At 39.8% G+C, this 22,009-nt stretch overlaps 2 protein-coding genes across 5 annotated transcripts in view; one reads left to right on the top strand and one right to left on the bottom strand.

Moving 5' to 3' along the window:
- Nucleotides 1-97: 97 nt before the first annotated feature.
- On the top strand, nucleotides 98-18,320 carry si:dkey-110c1.10 (unconventional myosin-Va). Its single transcript, XM_038299228.1, has 35 exons — nucleotides 98-267; nucleotides 748-858; nucleotides 935-1,103; nucleotides 2,017-2,161; nucleotides 2,238-2,394; nucleotides 2,476-2,619; nucleotides 2,719-2,800; nucleotides 2,893-3,000; nucleotides 3,095-3,207; nucleotides 4,079-4,347; nucleotides 4,437-4,518; nucleotides 5,234-5,374; nucleotides 6,447-6,578; nucleotides 6,685-6,768; nucleotides 6,851-6,967; nucleotides 7,047-7,144; nucleotides 7,236-7,322; nucleotides 7,463-7,783; nucleotides 8,172-8,328; nucleotides 8,445-8,684; nucleotides 8,767-8,976; nucleotides 9,071-9,164; nucleotides 9,248-9,396; nucleotides 9,477-9,668; nucleotides 9,750-9,850; nucleotides 11,134-11,248; nucleotides 11,497-11,602; nucleotides 11,722-11,844; nucleotides 13,469-13,620; nucleotides 13,863-13,952; nucleotides 14,087-14,219; nucleotides 14,306-14,603; nucleotides 17,017-17,191; nucleotides 17,275-17,355; nucleotides 17,443-18,320. Exons 1-35 carry the CDS (start codon nucleotides 241-243, stop codon nucleotides 17,602-17,604), a joined length of 4,965 nt encoding a protein of 1,654 aa, XP_038155156.1. The 5' UTR covers nucleotides 98-240; the 3' UTR covers nucleotides 17,605-18,320.
- A 540-nt stretch (nucleotides 18,321-18,860) lies between these two features.
- The window catches only part of unc13a (unc-13 homolog A (C. elegans)), an 84,520-nt gene continuing 81,371 nt past the window's right edge, over nucleotides 18,861-22,009 (bottom strand). For all 4 annotated transcript variants that reach the window (XR_005281997.1, XR_005282000.1, XR_005281998.1 and 1 more), the window contains one exon: nucleotides 18,861-21,976. The gene's annotated coding sequence lies outside the window, so the exon portion shown is untranslated. The remainder of the gene's footprint in view (nucleotides 21,977-22,009) is intronic.

The following is a 22,009-nucleotide window of genomic DNA, read 5'->3' as shown; positions in this document are numbered from 1 at the left end:
TGCTTCTCTGGGTGTGATTTCTGGAAATCTGCACATGCAGATGCCTCAGATTAACAGTTAACCTGCTCTGCCTTTTATGTGAGTGTGGACAAAGTGCAACACACCGTCAGCTGGACAAAGGCAGGCCCTGGAGAGAAGCAGAGGATACGGCCACTCCTCTGGCAGGAACATGCAGACTGGGCTGTTTTACATCAAATCTCCTCATATAATGTAAAGGATTAAAAAAAGGAACAAAAAAACATGGCGACTCTGGAGTTATACACAAAGGTAAGCTTAGCTTGATTTTTTTCATTTATTTTTTTATATTGATTAGTTCTGGGGAATTGATTTGATTTAACTTTAAATGCTTTAAGGTAAGATGTTGTTTAGATATCTGTTTTTAAGGATCTATCCTGACAAAGTTTTTTTTATTTTTTATAAAAGCAAATTATTTGAACTTATTCTTTAGGAGACATAAGTTTGATGTAAAAACAGTTAAGCATTGAGGTAGCTCAGAAGGAGGATGACCACAGTTAATTTTTAACACATTTTAAGAGCTTTTTGTGCTGATGGGGGCCAATTTCCAGTCTGGGTGGGGCTGAGGAAATGTGACAGCATAACAGTGTTTGATTTAGAAAAAAATAAAATTCTGACATTAATGATGTTCTACCATTCAATGTTGAGGTTTTTATTTTGCAATCGGCAGCTTATGCTTGTTCTAAAGCGGTCTTAAAGTTGCATGCCTGTAAAGGTCTGTCACTCCTCCAGGGTGCAGGTGTGTGGGTCCCTGACCCAGAAGCAGTTTGGGTGTCCGCCACCCTCTTAAGGGACTATAAACCTGGAGAAGAGCAGCTGCTGCTGAAGCTCCAGAATGGAAACGTGAGCCCTCGTTTTGCTTATCTTTTTAAAATCACTTTGACAATGAATACGAATGAATTTGCACTCCTTTCGATAGGAGGTGCATTACTTGGTCCAGTCGTCGTCTGACCTCCCCCCGCTTGGGAACCCAGACATCCTGGAGGGGGAGAACGACTTGACAGCTCTCAGCTTCCTACATGAGCCTGCTGTGCTGCATAACCTCCGAGTCCGGTTTCTGGACTACAGCAGCATCTACACATACTGTGGTGAGAATAAAGCAGGACCAGATTACAGTGGGGTACAGATCACTGAAACATTTGGACTGATCCAGACTAATGTAGGACAACTTGGGTGGATGAAGGCCGAACAGATTTGGGACAGTAATGCTAACAGTAGACGGCTTCTGTTTGACCTGTTACAGCCCATAATGTGCCCTAATCATAAACTCAAAGGTTGAAGATAACTCCCTCATTCAGACAGTTGAAAAACAGACAACTAAGAAGCCATATTCACTCAAAATCAGCCTGCAAAAGTATTTGTAAAGGCACAATTTGTACAGTTTCAACTCAAACATTGATAATTTTCAATGTTAAATTTGAAGTTTATATTTAGCAGGTTTGCACATCAAGAATCCTACATTTTTGCCTCTTTTTTCTCTAAACACAAACCAAACTTTATCAGTTGTATAAAGAGCATCTCCAGACAAAAATGTAGAAGTTTTGCTAAAGATTCTAATGTCTAAATATTCTTTAGGTTTTCGTCCTGTTAAAAGTGAGTCAGAATATTCACACAGAATAAGCTGCTATCACTGTTTTATATTTACATTAAGCCAGTGTGTCCAGCCATTTTCTTTCCCTTTTTATTTGCGTTTCTTATACAGTAAATTATAACTTGATAAAAAAAAATGTCCCCCTACAGACTGCTGCTAGATAGACTGAGTAGACTACTTTTTGGGCTTGCATTTATGAATGGGTTGAACTTTGTTAAAGATGCACTAATCATTTCAATAAGTAGAACTTTTGCTTTACTGATTCAAAATAAAACAAATCCGAATTTATATAGAGACCAGCTTTACAAACAAAGCCTCAAGATGTTCCACGTATTTTTAGGATTTGGACTTAGAAGCTACTGTAGATATAATTTGAAGTTGTTTTTTCTTTTCTATGCCTGTCGCTCTAGGTATTGTATTGGTGGCCATAAATCCCTACGATCAGCTCCCAATATATGGTGAGGAGGTGATAGATGCTTACAGCGGTCAGGACATGGCTGACATGGAGCCTCACATCTTCTCTGTGGCTGAGGAGGCCTACCGCACCATGATCAGGTGAGAATCACCAAGCAAAAGTCCAGCTCGCTCTTTCTGAATGCTCTACATCTATAAATAATGTTTTTGCGTGCAGGGAGGAGAGGAATCAGTCCATTATCATCAGTGGGGAGTCTGGCTCAGGGAAAACGGTTTCAGCCAAATTTACCATGCGATACTTTGCTGTGGTTGGAGGAGCAGCTCAGCAGACCAGTGTGGAGGAGAGGGTGCTGGCATCCAACCCCATCATGGAGGTAGAGGGGTGGGGAATCCTGCACTCATGGATATGTTCACTTCTTAAAGGTTAGGTGTAATCAATGACTGTTAATTTGCAGTCCATAGGGAATGCTAAAACCACTCGCAATGACAACAGCAGCCGCTTTGGGAAGTACATAGAGATTGGTTTTGGCAGGAAGGGGGACATCATCAGGGCTAATATGCGGACATACCTGCTGGAGAAGTCGAGGGTTGTTTTCCAGGTGGGATTCATCTCCCTTTTTTTTTTTTTTTTTTTTTTTTTTACCATGCTCAACTTAAAGTCTTTATTTATGCACATATTCACACATCGTTCTGTTCAGGCATCGTCAGAGAGAAACTACCACATCTTCTATCAGCTGTGTGCAGCCAGAGAACGGCCTGAAATGAGATCACTCAAACTGGGTGGGCCTCTGCCTTCAATCGGTTCCCATTTATCCTCATAGTAATAGACAGATCTTTAATTGGATTATTTCTTCTTTTTGTTGTAACCTTAGAGCCACCTGAATATTTCCGCTACACGAAGCAGGGAGGAGAGATGCAAATTCCTGGGACAGATGATCTGTCAGATCTGGAGCGTACTCGCAATGCTTTCACCATCTTAGGTATTCTTTGCTTGAATATGAATGCATAATCGTAGAGATGTGAAGATCATTAAGAAGGCGGAAAAACTTCAGCTGTCCTGTGCTGAATCTGCAGGAGTGCAGCCTGAACAACAAATGGAGCTCTTCAGGATCCTGTCGGCTGTTCTACACCTTGGAAACGTCAACATTCAAGCCAGCGGGAGAAGCTCTGACAGAAGTTACATCGACGTAACAGAAATTCTCCTTTTTCTCCTCCTGCCTCATCTCTCCACTGTGATGTGGAAAAAAACCCAATAAATGCTCCTCACTGCTTTTGTCATAGCTGAATAAATCACCATAAAGACTTTTAAATTATATGAACAGAACCCTTATGATTATTTTAAATGTATAGTGGAGGATGTTCATTTTTTGGGTGGATCAACAAAATAAATGGTTCTCCTAATTGTCAATCATTCTGGTGATATGTTTAAATAAGGCCGTCCTACATGCTCGTCCCCATTTTTACTTACCGGTGGTAAAGTAAGCTTTTATGAGCAATGCAAACAGCAGCTTTTAAACAGAGCGTGCACGAGGTGAAATGGGCTTGTGCACACTCTCACATGTGTTTAATAGGCGTTTGAGCAGGTGCAGGGTTATGCATGTGCATTTTACAGTGGAGAGGGCGGGTCTTTTCAAAAATTTGCGAAGATCCTCCACTATACCTTTAACATATTAGAGGTCAAACTAAAGCCACTTGGAATCAAGTAGAAAAGTAAACTGGTTACATCAGGTCATCCTTTAAAACTCTAAGCATGAACAGCTGTATAAATCATCCCAAAGCATCTCATTCTAATTCATGTCAACTTTAATTTCATGTTCTTCATATTATTTGTTTTAAAGATGCATTTTGGCAAACATGTTTTTAACCTTGTTTAGTCTGATAAATCTAAAACTTTCTTTAGCTCAGGTGTTGCTTTTTTAGACCTTTTCCCTGCTTCATGTTGTCAGACTTGTTCTGTTTAAGTAATTTCTTTCTTCTACAGTTATTTAATGATCTAACAAGTGGGCTAATTAGATTTTTATGTTCCTCTTGGCCAAAATCTGTTATTTTTCTCCTCAGGCAGAGGACCGCTCTCTGGCCGTCTTTTCCAAGCTGTTAGGAGTGGAGCGAGCTCAGATGGCTCACTGGCTGTGCAGCCGCAGACTAGCGGTAGGGGGGGAGATGTTGGTGAAGCCTATGACTGGTCAGCAGGCTCTGGAAGCCAGGGATGCTCTCGCTAAACACATCTACGGTCAGCTGTTCACCTGGACGGTCCGAAGGCTCAACTCAGCCCTGCAGTCGCAGAAGGGGAAGGCGAAGTCTTTCATAGGAGTGTTGGATATCTATGGGTCAGTGATGAGTTTTAGTTTAAGAACATCTGGCATCTTATTGCATCTTTTTAAACCTGACAAGTCCTTCTTTCCATTTGCTGAAACAGGTTTGAGACCTTTGATCAGAACAGCTTTGAGCAATTCTGTATAAATTATGCAAATGAAAAACTACAGCAACAGTTTAACAGGGTGAGTTATATTTTTCTTTGAACCTAACTACAGTATATGCTTTAAAATTCCCATTTACACAAGTGTTTTTTTTTTTATTTTCTCTTTATTCATGCCTTGCCACCTTTATAACCAATTATCTCCTTCCTTTTATGTTAATCATGTCTAATACAATAATAAGCAAATATTAAATATCAGTAACACATATAGCCAAATTGGAGGCATTTATAACCATTAATAACATAAAATCAAAAAGGCTTTGTTTTTATTCTGGTACATAGAAGTGAAACTGTAGTGAAAACCAAATTATTTCTGGACAGATCTGACAGTGATATGGGATAGAAAATGTTAGCAGAGCTTGGTAATGCTGGGCATTTGAATCTCATGATATGCAGTGTGAAAGGTTAAATCCAATGTCACGTTTCGTTTCTATTCAGATTTACCTCTTTTAATTACGATTTTATTCATATTTTATTTAGTATAAATTTTTGTTTTTACTCCCCCTCATTTCACCTGCCAAAAAAATAAAAAGCAAAAAAAAAAAACATTCAAAGAAACATCACTAAGTAACCCGTAAGTCAGAAAACGTGTCAAAATGGTGTAAAGTTGTTCTGAGTATGACCTGAAATCCATCAGGAGTGATAAGGTGGAGCGAAAAGCTTTATTATTTTTTTTTTTTATCGTAACAGTTTCCTAAATACACCCTCATTATTATTATTTTTCTTTTTGTTTCAAGCATGTGTTCCACTTGGAGCAGGAGGAGTACGTCCGCGAGGAGCTGGCCTGGAATCGGATTGAATTCAGCGACAACCAGGAGTGTATCAGTCTGATTGAAGGTCCCCTGGGAATATTTGACCTGTTAGATGAGGAGTGCAGGGTTTGTCTTTTTGTTTGCTTTATACTCAAAAATGCCTCCTCATTTCTATAACATTCTATTGGGTTCATCTTTTTCAGGCTTTTGACAGTTTTATTCATTTCCATCTTCCAAACCGTTTAATATGTAGAAAACAAAAAGAATCTTCAGGCAGCCATGATATCTTCCTAGCAACAGTGTCACCAGGATCCTTTATATTATTAGTACATACAGTGATTGTGTCTAACATAGCTATTATTAATGGTTTAACTGCCGTATGATAATGAAGCTGTATGTTAAACATCAGACAATGTTGCACAGCTCAAACTCAAAGTCTGCAATTATCGTTTCGTCCTGAAAGTCCTTTCATGCTAACGCTACACATGCAGTGGATGGAGGAGAAGTTAATATACTGATATGAAATATATATTTTATTTTAAATTAAGGGAATCAATCCTAGATATCAGTAATTAAACATGCAGGAGAACATTTTGGTAATTGATGGACTGCAGTAGCAGATCTGTACTCCTAAAGGAAACATGAAGAGATGTAAACTGGATTGCATCCTGATCCCTCAGCCTCTACCTCTTGTGTCTCGTTAGGTCATTAAATCCGGGGGGGAAAACGGCTTTGAATAAAGACTTATTTTTATGGATGAAAACTAATCTGTAATCTTCATCCATTTGATTTTTCTTCTTCTGTGTTGCCGTTTGTGATCACATCCCCGACTGCCTTTTTTTAAATGTTTGCTGTTAAGATTTGCAGTCTCAAAGGAGACAGAGCCTTTCTATTTTTGTTTGTTCAGTTGAGTCAGCTGAGGTGCATCTGATCAGGACGCCCCTTCTGTTCCTCCCCTTAGAGGTTTTCTGGGGATGTCCCACCAGGAGGGGGCAGAACCTTCTCCACTGCTAGTATAGATTCAGTTTGGACTGGGAATGCTTTGGGGCAGCCCACAGTCAGCTGGAGAAGGTTGATGCAAGCAGTTAAAGTTAGAAATCGGGTGGCTGGATGATGTATGATATAGGTTATTATTCTCAGTGTTTGGTGGAAAACTTAAAATCTTGTGATGGCTGCTTTTTTTTTCTGAATGTTCCAGATGCCTAAAGGCTCTGATGAAAACTGGGCACGAAAGCTGTACGACCATCACCTGACCAGTAAGCCCAATCCTCACTTCCAGAAACCCAGGATGACAAACAACGCCTTCATTGTTTTCCACTTTGCTGACACAGTAAGGGAGATTTGATCCTAGTCATTTATAACCATAAAAGCACTTTATGTTCTCTCTCTTTTTCTTATTTCTTTTGACACTAAACATCTCCCTCGCCTTAAATCAGGTGCAATATGAATGCAGTGGCTTCCTGGACAAGAACAGAGACACCGTGTTTGAGGAGCTTATTAACATTCTCAAAGCAAGTCAGGTAGATGTCCAACAGATTTAGAAGGTAACATCATTTCCCCCCTTGATAAATAGTGCATCCACAATCTGTCTGTATGTGTCAGTCTGAGCTGGTGGCTGAGCTGTTCCAGCAGCTGGGAGGTGCTCCGTCTGTGGCCAATGGGAGTGTTCGCTCTGGGAAAAGAGCTTCCAGAGAGCACAAGCTCACTGTGGGCTTTCAGGTACCATAACTGCTTTAAAAAAAAAAAAAAGTGTTACATTAAGACTCAGTCTCATGGAGTTTTGGTTTGTTTCTATCAGTTCCGTCAGTCCTTACAGATGTTAATGGAAACTCTGAACAGCACCACCCCTCACTATGTTCGCTGTATTAAACCCAACGACCTAAAAGCACCTTTTCTGTGAGTCTCCAGCGGCGTTCTGTCACACAATAAAGATGTTACATAAGTGCCTTTTGGATTCACTCAGAAGAGACTTTCTCTGCTTTTGCAGGTTTGACCCAAAGAGGACGGTGCAGCAGCTGAGAGCCTGTGGCGTGCTGGAGACCATCCGTATCAGTGCAGCAGGTTATCCATCCAGGTGCTGAAATCTTGTTAGAAACAGATCTTTTTGTAAACCATTATAATTCAACATAAATTAATAGAGACTATCAGAAGTACGTAGCAGGAAATCTAAAATCTGTGTAGTTAATGTTTTATCTGTTTGCATTGTGCACCTAGATGGACATACGAAGAGTTCTTCAGCAGGTACCGTCTTCTCCTCCGTGGAAACCAGAACCAGGACCAGGCTCAGGCCTCCTGCAGACAGGCCCTGCCTCAGCTGATCCCAGACACAGACCAGTACTGCTTTGGAAAGACCAAAGTTTTCTTCCGAGCAGGTCAAGTGGCTGTCCTGGAGAGGCTGAGAGCTGAGAGGCTGCGTGCCGCTGCTGTGGTCATCCAGAGTCTGGTCAAAGGCTGGTTGGCACGAATCAGATACAGGAGGATCGTCTGGGCAGCTGCTACCATCCAGAGATACATACGAGGAGCTATGGCCAGGAGGTGAGGAGGATGGATGGATGGATTTATTATTAAACATCTTAGTCTGTGAACCTCTCATAATGTTACATCTGCCCATCATATCATATGGAAATCTTTAAAACAATTGAACTTTAGTCATTTTTAACTTTTATAGGGATTTGAAGTGATGCATCTACATTAAATTTAGCAAGTCTGTGAAATTGAAGTAAAGGGTCCATAGATTTTTACAAATGGATTCTAAAAGAAGTTCAAAACAATTTTTGTTTTTTCACAAAATCCTCTTCGTTCATAGTCTAAAACTGGCAAAACAGCTTTTTTATGCCATTCTTATGTGTTTGATTAAAATCATGTTTTCTAACTAAAACCAGTTCATGTTTGCACTTTTTCTTCATTTGTTGCACGTCCACAGACTGGCTCTGACCCTGCGCTACACTAAGGCTGCCATTGTGATCCAAAAGACCTTCCGGATGCTGGTGGTCAGACAGCTTTTCCTCATGATTCGGGAGTCCACCATCACCATCCAAGCCTTCACCAGAGGGACGCTGGCCCGTCGTAGATACAAACAGGTCGGCCTTTTATACTCCCTTTAGTTTGTGGCTCTAGTTATGGAGATCTGAACATGTGGATTATCAGTTAAACCTAGCTGGCTTGAACAGATTAGAACATTTCATTTTGCTTTCAGCTGGTGGCAGAGAGGGCTGCAGTGATGCTTCAGGCGAGGGTTCGTGGTTGGCTTGCGAGGCGGGCGTACCAGCGGGTGCTTGCCGCGGTGGTGTTCATGCAGTGTTGCGTACGCCGCAAGGCCAGCAGGAGAGAGCTGCTGAGGTTGAAGGCTGAGGCTCGCTCAGTGGAGCGCTACAGGGAGCTCAACAAGGGCATGGAGGTGAAGCTGATGCAGCTCCAGCTGAGAGTAGACCAGCAGGTGGGGTGCAGAGAAATGTTAGTGTGAAACACTAAACTCATTTCGAGTTTTTTTTTTTCATCACATTTCTGTGTTTGACAAGACAAGGGAGAGTGCTGCTCTGAGAGAGACTCTCAAGGCGGAGCGAGAGGCTGCCGGTGCTGAGCTGGGCGCTCTGAGGGGGATAATCCAGAAACTTGAAAGCAAGAAACAGGAGAAGCCTCCTCCTTCCCCAGTCATCAATGAGAAGGAGATGGAGGAAAGGAGGAGAGCAGAAGAAAAGGCGGCACAGGAGATCCTTCGACTTAAACAGGTGAAGCTATCCAAATCCATCTGCATGAGACTTTTATAGGCATTGATCTTTTATTAATCGTTTCCCTTGTTATGCTCTCATCACATTGTTGAAGGAGTTGCAAGAATTACAGCGAGACAAGGAGGAAGTTTGCAAGGAGAAGGAAGATCTTACTGCTCTCCTACATGAGAAAGAGAAAACACAAGAAGGTGCAGCTTCACTTCTCTGCATCCATCGTTTTCTTCTCAGTCATATTTCTGAAACTTCTCTCTCGCTCTCAATGTGGATGCAGAGTTTGTGCAAAAGGCTGTACTTCAGGCCAGCGCGGCTCTACAGTCCGAACTGGATGAGGAGAAGATGAAGTACCAAGGTCTCCTGAGGGAGTTCAGCCGACTGGAGCAGAGATACGACAACCTGAGGGAGATGAACCTGCTCTCTGAGGTTCACAGCCCCCCTTACGGGATAAGTTGCTCCAACACTCCAGCTCATTAGCTTGATATGTTTCTCTCCTCCCATCGCAGAGGGCCATGGGACACAGAAGGACAGACTCGGCACTGAGTCTGAACTTTGAGCCTCTTTCTCCAACCTCCACTCCTCGCTCAGTATCCCCCTTCCCATCTGCGTTCCCTTCCCCGGAGGAGCAGCGCAGGATCAGCGTGACGTCCCCCACTCTGGAGAGGGGGCTTTCGGTATGCAGCTCAGAAGGACCACTGGTGAGGAAACGCATTAGAAGGAACTTTTTTTAAACTTGTGCACAGAGCATTTTATCACACTTTTCATGTTTGATTTGACAGGATCAACTGATGGAGAAGATGGATGTGGCCAAAGACCCAGCTGTGAAGAAGAAAGTAGAGGACCTGGAGTATGCCTATGATGCCGTACGAGTTGCCAACAAGTCAGTCATTTTGCTTTGTGTTGTATTTTATGCATGAGCTTGGGAGGATATTTACTTCGCTTGCCATATTTTTTTTTATCACATTTTATGACACAAACACAATAAAAGTTTGGATTGATTGTAGGACCAGCACTATTCTGGGTTACATCTAAGTCAATTTTGCACATCTAGACCTTATTTATTTTATTTATCTAGTTTAAATTTGATAAAAGACCTCCGGCTCAGCCACACTGGCTGAAGGGGAACAGTTCCAGGAGCAGCATGTTTTGCATGTCAATGATTGGATGCAATCAACTGGTTTTCCTAACCAATCTGACAGTATTATCTGTGCCTTGATATGTATTGTGAATAGGTGCTACATAAATAAACTGAATATAAATTGTACAGATCATGTTTTGGTCTAAGCCTTTCCATTTTAGCTCTGACTTTATGTTTCGGGTTGTTCTAGAGGAAGATAAACCTGCCCATAGCATTATTTTGCCATCACCATGCAATGGTGGTTATCTTTCACTGTTTTTTTTTTGTTTGTTTTTTTGGGCACATTCAAACCAAACTGCAGGGTGACCCGAGCACTTCTTTCTGAATTTGTTCTTGCTTTTAGAATTTGCCAAGCTGGAATTTTTTATACTTTTTACACATTACTCTTCATATAGGCCAGATGATGCATATCTGCATTATATGCTGCAAAGTTTTCCTGTTTGTCTGAGGCTTTCTGCATCCCACCTATAGTTTTTGTCTTTTTCCGATTTTATAATTAATCATTCACACTTTTTTCTTTTATTTTTTCATTTTTGGACAGGGAACTTAGCAGTGGTCAATTAAATGTTTAAATGTTTGAAAACTTGCTTTTTAATCTAAACATTCTTTCCCAACCTTCTGGCTGACCCGTCTGCTGTGTTCATTGTCTTCATGATCCTGTTTGTTCACTACCTTTCTCTAAAAATCAGAGTTTCTCGTAGAACCCCTGCATTTATATTTATGTTGCACACAGTGGGCTTTGCTTAACTGGCTGACAACTTTATGCACACCATTTCTTTTAAGTAGTACGAAGCATAAGGAATAAATACAAACAGATGCAACACTTTTTTCCCTTTAAAAAACAAGATTTTTATGTTCTGTTTGTATTCTGTCATATAAACCGATATGCATGAGAGGATCATTTAAAAATAAGTGGAAAAGTGTTAAGGTGAATGAACATTTTTTCAGTGTAATTTATATCTTTATTTCATTTAATCATGAAGTTAACAGCAATTGAGTTTAATAGGTTGTGGTGTTTGTGTCAGGTTTCTGGAGAGCCAGCTGCAGAAGCAGCAGAGTCAGTGGAAGGAAGAAGTCGAGGTTCTGAAGAACCAGCTCAGCCAGACGATCTGCTCTGCTTCCTCTGCTGCAAAGAAACGGGTGGGCTTTCATCTGTATCACATCTAAATGTCATTTAATGCACTTGCATATTGGCTAATTTTTGTTGAGTGTCCTTTTTTATTTTATGTACATATTTATTCATACTGAACCACATCTGGACAGTAGTAATTGGGACCTTTTCATTTGAGTTATTTAGATCTTATCTGAAAGGTCATAGCCAAGCAGCTGCTTCTCCTTTGAAAAACTACATATAGAGAAGTTTAAACTTTAAATGTCTCTTCCCAAAGTATCTGTGGGAGCTTCTAGAAGCCAGAGAGTTTGAGTGCATGAGGCTGCGGAGGGAGCTGAAGGAGCTGAGAAACATGACGGGTCTCAGACATCTGCTGACGCAAGGTAAGACGTCCCCTGAACTCCCTGCAGTGATTTTACTTCCGTCATTCAGATTCAGTTTCCTTTGTTTTTACTTTTTCCCTCCGTTTCAGTCATGTTAAGATATTTTTTTTTCTTCCCAGTTTCTTCGTCAGCTCCGACTACAGAGACCATCTGTCCTGCTCAGCTTAAACCAGCAGCAGTCTCTGGTTTGCTGGAGTGCAGGAAAAGAGACGAAACCAAACTCATCAAGAACCTCATTACAGGTGAGGTTCATTGTATTCAAAAACCTTCCACATTTTTTCTTGGTCCCCCTTGAAATGCAAAGTAAAAAGCCTTAAAATAAGTTCCTATTTGGAGCTGGTCTGCTTTACCTATCAGACCTTTATTATAGAGCAGGTGTAACCAATTGAAAATCAGGATTGTCTGAATAAAGAAAATCATCAACAAGTAAAGGTCCGGAGACATTTTTAATTATATGTTTCTTTAAACAGAATTTAACACTGAAATAAAATGAGGTTTTTATGCATCCATGTTATACATTGAATATTTAAATAAAAAACATCAAATCTTTATTTTTTCTGTCTTAATGAGAGCAGTGGGCTTTAGGCTGCACTGCAAGGCTTTAAACCTGGGTTTGAATGGAGACAAAGCCATGCTCAAGCACATATTAACGTGCTTATTCATGAGCCTGGATCCATATTTATTTTTGATTCTGTTCATGGTGGAGAATCCTGTTTCACAGCAGCAGGTTGAGCCAAACATACTCAAAATGTGCAGGGTCATCTTTGAGCACACCATTACACTTTCACCAGTTCACCACAGTTCTTCCAGCTAGTCCACACTTTCTCTGCTTTCTTTTTCTCTTCCTATTATCCTTGTTTCACACCACCCGGCTTGTCACAGGTTTGCCTGCTGTGTCTAAAAGTGGCTCACCGCAATGACCCAGACTGTCAAAACTCATTGGATAATATGCATAAAGTGTAGCCTGTTCCTGGGCGCTCTGGAGGGCTTTACGTCAGAAGTGAAATTAGACACTGTCGTCGGACAACATGTGGTAATTTATGAATGTTTTAAATCAGGTTGGGTCCAGATTAGACAGCAGCTGGGTCCGGATCTGGACAGCTCTGTTATAGACTAACCACCTTAAAGGAATATGGCATATGGCATTCTATTTTAATTTGGCTGAAAATGCACATTAGAGATCGTCAGTCCAGGGGAAATGACAATATCTGCTCTGATTAAACTATCCCTTTTTGAGAAACATCCCCACTATGGTGTTGGCAGCATCATGCTACGGGATATTTTTCTGAAGCAAGAACGGTACAACAAGGCTGAACAGAAAGTAAGATGACAACAGGTCCTTCAAGAAACATTGGTCCAATTATGATGCAGAGGTACAGCTAAGGTGACAAGTAATTCCTCATGCAAAACCTTAGGAATGTCTTTGGGTGACCCAACTAGATGGATTTAAAAATCAAATGGCTCTGAAAAGACTAAAAAACTGCTCTTTAGTTTTAGATCTTAGTTAGTCTTACCTGACTGAAATTAAGAGCTAAGAGATTTCCATGGGATGTAAAATAACCAACAGGTTGGCCAGCTTGTAGAGAAATAAAGAAAAAGACAGTCTGGTATTTCTAGCAAAGTTCAGCAAAAACTAATCAACTACCATGTTTTTTTTTTTTTTTTTTTTAAAGCTAAAAATGAATTGCAGGCCTACTTAGATGTATCTGAGACGAGGTTTGAACTGTAGCAATATGGAGAAGGTTTATTTCATCTCCCCTTTGAGTGCAGACACACTGAACGCTGACAAAACGACCACAGTTTGAGTGGCATGATAATTATTTGGTCTTTTTTAACATCACCATCGCTCCTCTTCCCCTCCTTCAGACATTCGACCTGAATGCGCGCTGGATCTGCCTCCCGGTCTACCAGCCAGCGTGATCTTCCTCTGTATCCGTCAGGCCGACTGCAGTGGAGACCAAGCTCGAGCTCACTCCCTGTGCAGCGCTGCCCTGGTGGCCATGAAGGCTGCGCTGAAGGTAGCCTGAGCTTTGACCTTTCCACATGTGCCAGAAGCTAAAAGTAGTAATGTAATAATAGAGGCAGACTGCATCTCAGGAAAAGAGGCATCTCGGAAAAGGCTACTTCAACCAACTTGAGGCACAGCGAAATCCACTTCAAATGATAAAATGTTTACAACGTTGTTAAATTGATGCATTACTTCCTGTGCCTGATGTGTTTTTTCTAATGTTCTATTTCTATCAACACTTCTCTTTTGCAGAAGCAAACAAATGATCTAGATATGACTGCTCTGTGGCTGAAAAATGTTAGTCTATTGCATGACCTGTTGGTCCAGCACTCCTCGAAACAGGTATTTTAGATATCCGCTTATTTTCAGGTGATTAAACTGACATTTCTGTTTGTTTTAGGTTTTTATGTAAACGGTCTGCTTGTGGTTTTTGTGGATGAAATCCTCTGTGTTTGACTGATTTTAATTGCTGTCAGGGTCTGGAGTCAGATGACCTGGTTTCCATGACAACCGACCTGAAGGACCTGATCCGTTCCCTGAGTGACCTCTGTATCCAGGCCTATCAGCAGCTGCTGTCCATTACTGAGACACTGCTGCAGAAACTCATAGGTAATTCTACTGTGACGTTGTTGTGGTGGTCCCAGTGATCGTCCCTCCACTAAACTTTAGAATTTCTTTCTTTTTCTCTTCCTCAGTCCCAGCGCTTCTAGAGAGCGAGACCATTGCCGGTCTGTCCGGCTCTGCTGTGAAACAGGTTGTATCCAGGAGACGGGCAGGCTCAGACCCTCGACCGCTTGGAGCCGACGCTCCCACCATGGCGTCTGTGTTGAGGCAGCTCAGAACCCTTCACTCAGCCATGAGCCGCCAGTCCCTGCCCCACAGTCTGACAGAGCAGGCTTTTAAGCAAATGACCTACCTCATCTGTGCCTGTGCTCTCAACAACCTGCTGCTGAGGAAAGACGTGTGCTCCTGGAGTCGTGGCATGCAAATACGGTATGAAACCACTCCTTACTGTAATTAATTATGTGAACTGATGCAGGTCAGCAACATGAACTGAGGAGGTATCAATACAGGCTTATCTATGGTTAGTGAGAGGTGCAAACATTCTGCAAATGCAAAAAATGCACAGCACGTGTGTGTTATATAATATAAAAAGTATTGCAAACACAGAAATTGGAATAACACACCAACTACAAAGTAAAAAATCTTTGAAGATGCAAAAACTAAAAATATCTGGTATATGAAATATACCAGATAAATATATGGTAAAAATATCGAGAAATTAAGTGTTTAAAAAAGAAAAATATTGAGAGGAAAACTGCTTTTTTTTTCTCTCTTCCCTCCAAATGACCTGTGGTTTGGCATCCTGTTTGTTTTTGCTAAGGAACATTTGTTTTGCAGCAGGTGTTGCGTTCACAACTTTTTTTCTTTAGCATCTACCGTTCTCATTAAAGCCACTATAGTACTGATACATGTACCTGGGAATCAGTGAGATTTTGCAACTGTACCCTTTTTTAATCCCATGCAATTGTCATTTTAAAACTAAGCTTATTTACCTGAAGCAGATGAAGATGATGCTGCTGCTTCATGTTGCAGGCTGCAGATGACTAGCTGTTGAAGAATGCTAACGGTGCCAAATGTGCTGTAGCCGTGGATCTGAGGCTGTTAAAAATTGTGCACTATTTACCTTCGCAAAAAAACAAAATCTTACATTTATCTAAATGCTTGCTCAGACTTAAAGTATTCCTGCCGATGGCCTCTCAGTTCGCCTTCAATCGGCCATGTTTAAATCGGCTTTGTTTACTGTAGCAGCAGCTTCATGTCTGCTATAGAAAATCAGCCACTTTTCCATTCTCTCTCTGTCACAATGTAGGTACCAACACATGGTACAGTTTGATTTTACATAAATGGGTTTTTGGTAGTTCTGTTCTGTAGTAGTTCTGTTTGCCTGCCTCATTTTTGTCTTTGTTATACTATTTGTATTTGCTGCTCATTTATGTATTTGGAGCAGGTTCTACCCCCTGTAGTCACTTAATTTTGCACTAAACGACTACATATCTAATGGGATTTAATATGATAAACCAACACCAGGTATTAGATATCTGGCGAGGGAAACCGTACATGTTTTTCAAAAACACTTAAACAAATATGAAAAATGTGGATATGATTCAGCCCAGAGAGTAAATACTTTTTAGTATCACCAAGTCTTTAGTTTTATGTTTCTATCATCTGTACTCATATAGACATAGAACCTTGTGACCATTTTTCTAGCTCAAGCTCAGACTGGATGGATAGCATCTGTGAACATCAGTTTATAGCCACTGTAGCTCTGGCTGTATGTTTATGGATGATGTTCAGCTGGAAGGTGAATATTTGCCTCATTCTCAAATCTTTTGCATCCTGATAGATTTTGTTTTCCCTTTAAGATTAGCCTCTTTTGATCTCTTTACTCTTACCAGTTTCTCTGGCCTTACTGAGTGTCCAGCTGCCACCATGTTGCACAATGACGATGGTGTGTTGGGCCTCATGTGGACTCTTGATTCTCAGGCACATTAAATCTCAGACATAAAGTTGGATTTTTGTTCTCATCTTACCTGATTACCTCTGACAAACTGACAGGACTTGTTGCTTTTTCCAATATCAGAGTTAGATTGTATATAAAGGGACATATTTGAATGGATGTCCCCATTATTAGAAAAGCAGAAAACCAAGTTTGACTTATGTTTCTCTTAACAGTTATACACCAGTATGATAAGACACTGCAAAAACCGTCTAATAATGAGAAAAAAATATCTTAAATTAAGTGTATTTACCATTCATTTGAGTAGGTAAATAAGATAATTTACCAATGGAATGACTATTTTTAGTCTTAAAATAAGATAATTAGATAATATGCACTTGAAATAAGACAATACAATTGTGTTTTATTATTTTAAATGTAAATTGTGTTGTTCCATTGGCAAAGTCTCTCAATTACCTCCTTAACTCAAGAAAAAATGCAATTATTGCAAGAAAAAAATATTTATTTAGATTTCAATTTTTTTTGCAGTGTGCTGTGGAGATACTTTCCTTCCGCGGATAAAGAGAATGTAGTAATAAGTAAAGGGAAATACAAAATTTATAAAAGTACTGGGAAACAAAGGAGAACTAGTGTTCATTTATTTAAATTAATAAAAATATTTAGCCACTATTTCCTTCTCTTTACAATGATGCATTATTGTGCTGGTTATTCACATGAAATTTAAAACTGGGAAGAATTCTGTGATTATAGGAAACATTCAGAATGATTTAAGTTCAGTTTTCACATAGGAAATAGATTACATTTGGACTATTCTTTTGGCAGTAGGTGTGAGGTAAATGTAGCTTCCAAATTGTATTCTCCTAAAAATGTTTGTCATCTTCTCAGCTACAATGTCAGTGTTCTTGAGGAATGGCTGCGCAGCCGTAGTCTGCAGGCAGGTGGCGCTGTGGCCACACTGGAGCCTCTCATCCAGGCAGCTCAGCTGCTGCAGGTGGGGAAAAAGACTGATGCAGATGCTCAGGCTATAGTCCGGACCTGCACTGCTCTCTCCAGCACCCAGGTGGGTCTGATTCTCAGTTCTGAAAGAAATGTGAAAAAATATATTTTCTCTGTCTAAAACCTTTATTTAATTTTTCCTCATAGATTATGAAGATTCTGACCCTGTACACTCCTCACAGTGACCTTGATGAAAAAGTCTCTATAAATTTCATCCGTAGCGTCCAGGTACTGCCTACATCTCTAAGGTCTAGCATGTTGATTCATTGAAATATTTCACTTCAGGCCAGTTTTATCCATCTTTCCCACCCCTAGGAGCTCGCCAAAGGCCGTTCTGACAGTCAGCCTCCGCAGCTCCTGATGGACGTGAGAAGAGTGTTCCCTGTCACTTTTCCCTACTCACCTCCCACTGCCCTCAGTGCAGAGGAATTAGTCATCCCAGACTCCCTCAAGATCTCTTTTCTACGCAAAGCCTAAAAGTGGAGCCACATATTTGCCCTCAAAAATTAAACAAGCTTTCTGGGATTCTCTAAAATGTCCAACACACTGCTTATTATTAGTTTAAAAGGTCTCAGGTTAAAAACATTCCCGCAAAAGAAATGTGTTCAAGATTATTAATCTTTATGTTTTTTGTAGCCCAAGACGGGCACTTGTGAATAATGACAATTGAGGACCCAAAAAAGACGGATAATATGTGAAGAAAGCCTTAAGATAAATAATTTGATAATCTTTTCTCTGAGAGAAAAAGGCCTGGCATTTGAAGCTGAATTGGGTAAATATAAAAAGTTAAAAACTACAGAACCTCTGACCCCAAAAGTACCTCAATAAGTAGTTTTTCTCTTTATTCTTTACTCAGAAAGCATAAAACATGTCTGCACCTCTATTCTCCTGCTTAATATAACATTTTTTTTTTTTTTGAGGGGGGTACTCTCCAATAGACAAGGATCTAAGTCTACTTTGCTGCATTGCACATTGAGGATAAGGAGCAGTTGGAGGCATTTTTGGTCCTATTCAGTTTTTAAAACATTAGGATCTCGTCTACAAACCAGTTGTAAACTAAAACTGCTAATATCTGCTCTGGTCAGAGGAGTTGATGGACCTTTTTCCATATAAAGCAAATTATAAAATGGAAACCCGTCTTATGTTCACTTTTTAGTACATTTAAGGATCTGTGCTCTGGGCCGTTTTTTTTTTTTTTTCTTTATTCAAAGGCCCTGGAACATTGTTAGAATCCGGCAAGACCTGCCATACTGCCTTGGACGAAATGGGTAATTTACCAGGTCAAATATCCTAAACATGTAAACACAGAAATGGTTCATTAGACTCAAAGTGGAAATTTTTTATGACCAACTCTGCTCCTAGACTTAAATCCTATAGAAAAACCTGTGAGCTGAAGGAAAATAGAACATAAAACTAACAAAGAACCGATTTTCTATAACATTTCAGTATCTCTTAAGATCCTTTAAAGCGCTCTCCTATTGGCTTAAGGTCATTGCATACATTTATAGGGAAGCCAAAGTTTGTTTGTTTAAAAGTATTACAATTTTATCCTTGGATTTATTAAAATTAGAGGATGTTTTTTCTTTTTCACCAAATCTTTGGTGTAAAATTGCTAGAATAAGATGATTATCGATTAAGGCTTTCTACACATTATCTTACCAGGAGTGCCACCATATGTATCCTGGAACATCAAGCTGCATCTTTGCACACAGTGACAGGCGAGAGGGAAAGAGTCTTGTTTTACATATTTTATTGGTAGCAGAAACACAGACTGTCGTCTCAGGTGCCTCGGCCCCCAGTAATAACCACCAGAATAAAAACAAAAACAAAATTAGAAACATCTTTTGTGTAAAAAAAGTCTCATGCCAGTACTTTGTACCCACTACACATCATCAGTAATACATATTTATATATTCACAAACATTTGAAAAATAGAAAACAATATTCAAATATCAAAATATAGAAGACAACAGTTGGCGTTAAACATCAAATAATTATGCGTGCTGGCACAACACGTTTTCTTTTTTTGTTTTCTTCTTATCATGCACCGATTCTGGAAGTACACAACCGGCGCCACCTTGTGGCTCACCTGGACAGAGAGGGGATGATCATGCATGTCTGTCTGCCAGTGTGTGCGTGTGCTTTTCATTGTGCTTCATCTACTAACATCTTTAGCCTCAAACCTGGTAGCCCAGCACAAACTTAGCCTCAGAAGGAGGAAGAACTTCCTCGACTGAAGAGAATCATTGTCAACAGCAGTAAATAAAGATTTTCGTGGCATTTCCAGCTATCTGATGGTTGTCTACCTCTTATTTTGTCTTTTAAACTAGTGTGCAGAGGTTCTCGTTGAATAAAAAGACCTTGTACATGCCAGAGAGTTACACCCTTATAAATCTTTAGACATTTATAGAGCAAACGGTGTAATGTGTATTCTGCCAGAGTGAAGGTTGGAAACGTACATAATATTCATTTAGCCCCTAATCACGCCTGTAAAGCCGATGCATATGGCTTGTATTTCATCTCCATCATGTACACGGTCTTCCTATGTTTCTAATCAAAACCTGATCAGGTCAATCTGCACGAAATTCAAGTCTACAACAGAGCAGCAAACTTCACGTATTCAGACATTTTTTGTTTTGTTTTACATGGCAGCTATTTACAACAATCCGTTTCTGTTTCATATCCCAGTCTACTTTAACATAATTTCAGTCTCAACGGCTTTGATTTTTGGCCCCAGGAGAGAGAGGGAAAAAAAAAAAAGAGACAACTTCTACAACATATCGGACACTTGTGCTGCAATAATTACACTAATAATCCACCATGTAAACATAAGACTGCTTCAAAACGGACTCATCTACTTGGAGTTTAGAGATCAGATGCATAGAGTTTAATTGGTCCACTTTGTTTCATTATAGGTCCTTTTTTAATTCTTTAGGACCCATAAATACATCTACAAATGTAGTTTTAAGTCCTACAAAATCTCTATTATCAACATTACCTATAGGTTAGTACACAAACAAAACTTTTATAAATATATATGTATAATTTGTTTCAATGGTTTTGAGTTCAATGGCAATAAGTCATAAGAATAAAATCTTTAAAGGTGGACAGATGTTTAGCTGTTAAGGTATTTTTCTGTTATTCTACAGAATGAAAAACTTAACAGATCAGATGAATAATAGGTTTTTATTGGTGCAACCAAGACTGTGGGTGAGAAACGACTTTAAAAGTCTCTGTAGAGTGTGGACATTGTCCTCTTTTCAATATCATATCCAGACCAGTTCTGGTTCAGCCCTTTAGCGGAGGTATTTCTTCTCAGTCTGGATTCTAGGGTAAAGCTTTGAAAAAGTAATAAAACCCTCTGAACTTTTCCCCATGTTGTCAACTTATAACTGCAAACGTCTGTGTATTTTTTATGTAATAGACCAACAGTAAATAGTGCTTGATTGTGAAGTGGATTAAAAAAAGATACAGGATTTAAAAAATTGATTGCAAATATAAATCTGGAAACTGTGCATTTGTTTTCTCTTTACCCCGATTCTCCAAAATAAACTCAAGTGCAACCAGTTGCCCTCAGAAGTCACCTCATCAGTCGAATCCAAGCGTTTCATTTATCTCACTCTAAATCCAGCTGTTCTGTGAAAAAAAAACCCACCTAAAAAAGCTTAAATTAAATTTACCAATCATAAAACAGAATATGTATGATGCAACTGCAAACATGCTAAGATATGTTGGTCCATCTAAACCCACAGGCAACAGAAGAATATCATTAGTATGCAGAATCAAGATGCCCATGGTAGCTCTGGGGGAGCTGCACTCAACAGCTCGGAGAGAATCAATGAGTAGAAAAAGGAAGATTCTGGAAATACTGTGAGGTCCAGCTTTGGGGGCCACAGCAAATGTAGAAGAAGATGCTTTGGACATATTAGGCAAAAGGGAGAAAGCTGATCATAATTGGAAAATGGATGGAGCTAAATACAGATTAAACCTGAGAGAAAAACAGTTGCAGGTTTCAAAAGATTTAAGAAATTGTTGGAGTTCATTCCTGAGCAGGAAACTCCAAACACATATACCCCTTTTTCACTGACTTCATTTTACCCCACCGATTTAAAATGTTTCAATTACTGCTTTATCAGTGATGGTACTGACTCAGACGTGATCTTTATTCACTCTGAATGAGGTTGAGCTGGATGAATTGGCTCCTTGATGTAAAAAACAACAAAAAACTGCGGTTACAGACATAGCTGTAATTTCAGGGAAACTGGATCTACAAATTGTCGATTCAGGAGAAGAAGCTCAAATGCACAAATGCACAGCACTCTACATATTATTTTCTTTCACTTCACAAAAACAACTATTTTTGTCAGAACTCCTCTTAAACACATCAGAGTCTGCAGTTGGGATGTGACAAAATGTGAAAAAGAATATTAAATGTGTTGGATCAGTGCAGATCTATGCTAACTCAGGGGGGCAGGATGGGAGATATATCTCTCATGAGGCTACTTAGCAAAATATCTCAATGCAGGTGTTTTTATATAATAATCCCCATATTACTGGGCAGCTAGTTGCTTTTTTTCTTTAAGAAAATGAAATGGGATTTAATCCCTCCTCAGTAATGCACTGCTGATAGGCCCAGAGAAGGCTACAAGGAATGTTTGCAGTAAAACACAAAAGTTAGAAAAAACCAAAATAATATTAATAAAAAAAAAGATTTTGGCCTTAAAAATGTAAACAAACCTATAAAAAATCAACAGAACCTCCAAATATAATTAACATAGAAATGGCTTCTCTATGATTACACTGGCAGGTAACTGTCAACAACCACAAATGATGCTCACTCACTCACTCACTCACTCACTCACTCACTCACTCACTCACTCAC

The sequence above is a fragment of the Cyprinodon tularosa genome, unplaced genomic scaffold (genome assembly GCF_016077235.1).
Source record: "Cyprinodon tularosa strain WSP-4 unplaced genomic scaffold, ASM1607723v1 ctg420, whole genome shotgun sequence".
Taxonomy (NCBI): domain Eukaryota; kingdom Metazoa; phylum Chordata; class Actinopteri; order Cyprinodontiformes; family Cyprinodontidae; genus Cyprinodon; species Cyprinodon tularosa.
Note: the sequence above shows the minus strand (reverse complement) of the source record. Positions and strands in the feature narration are given on the sequence as shown.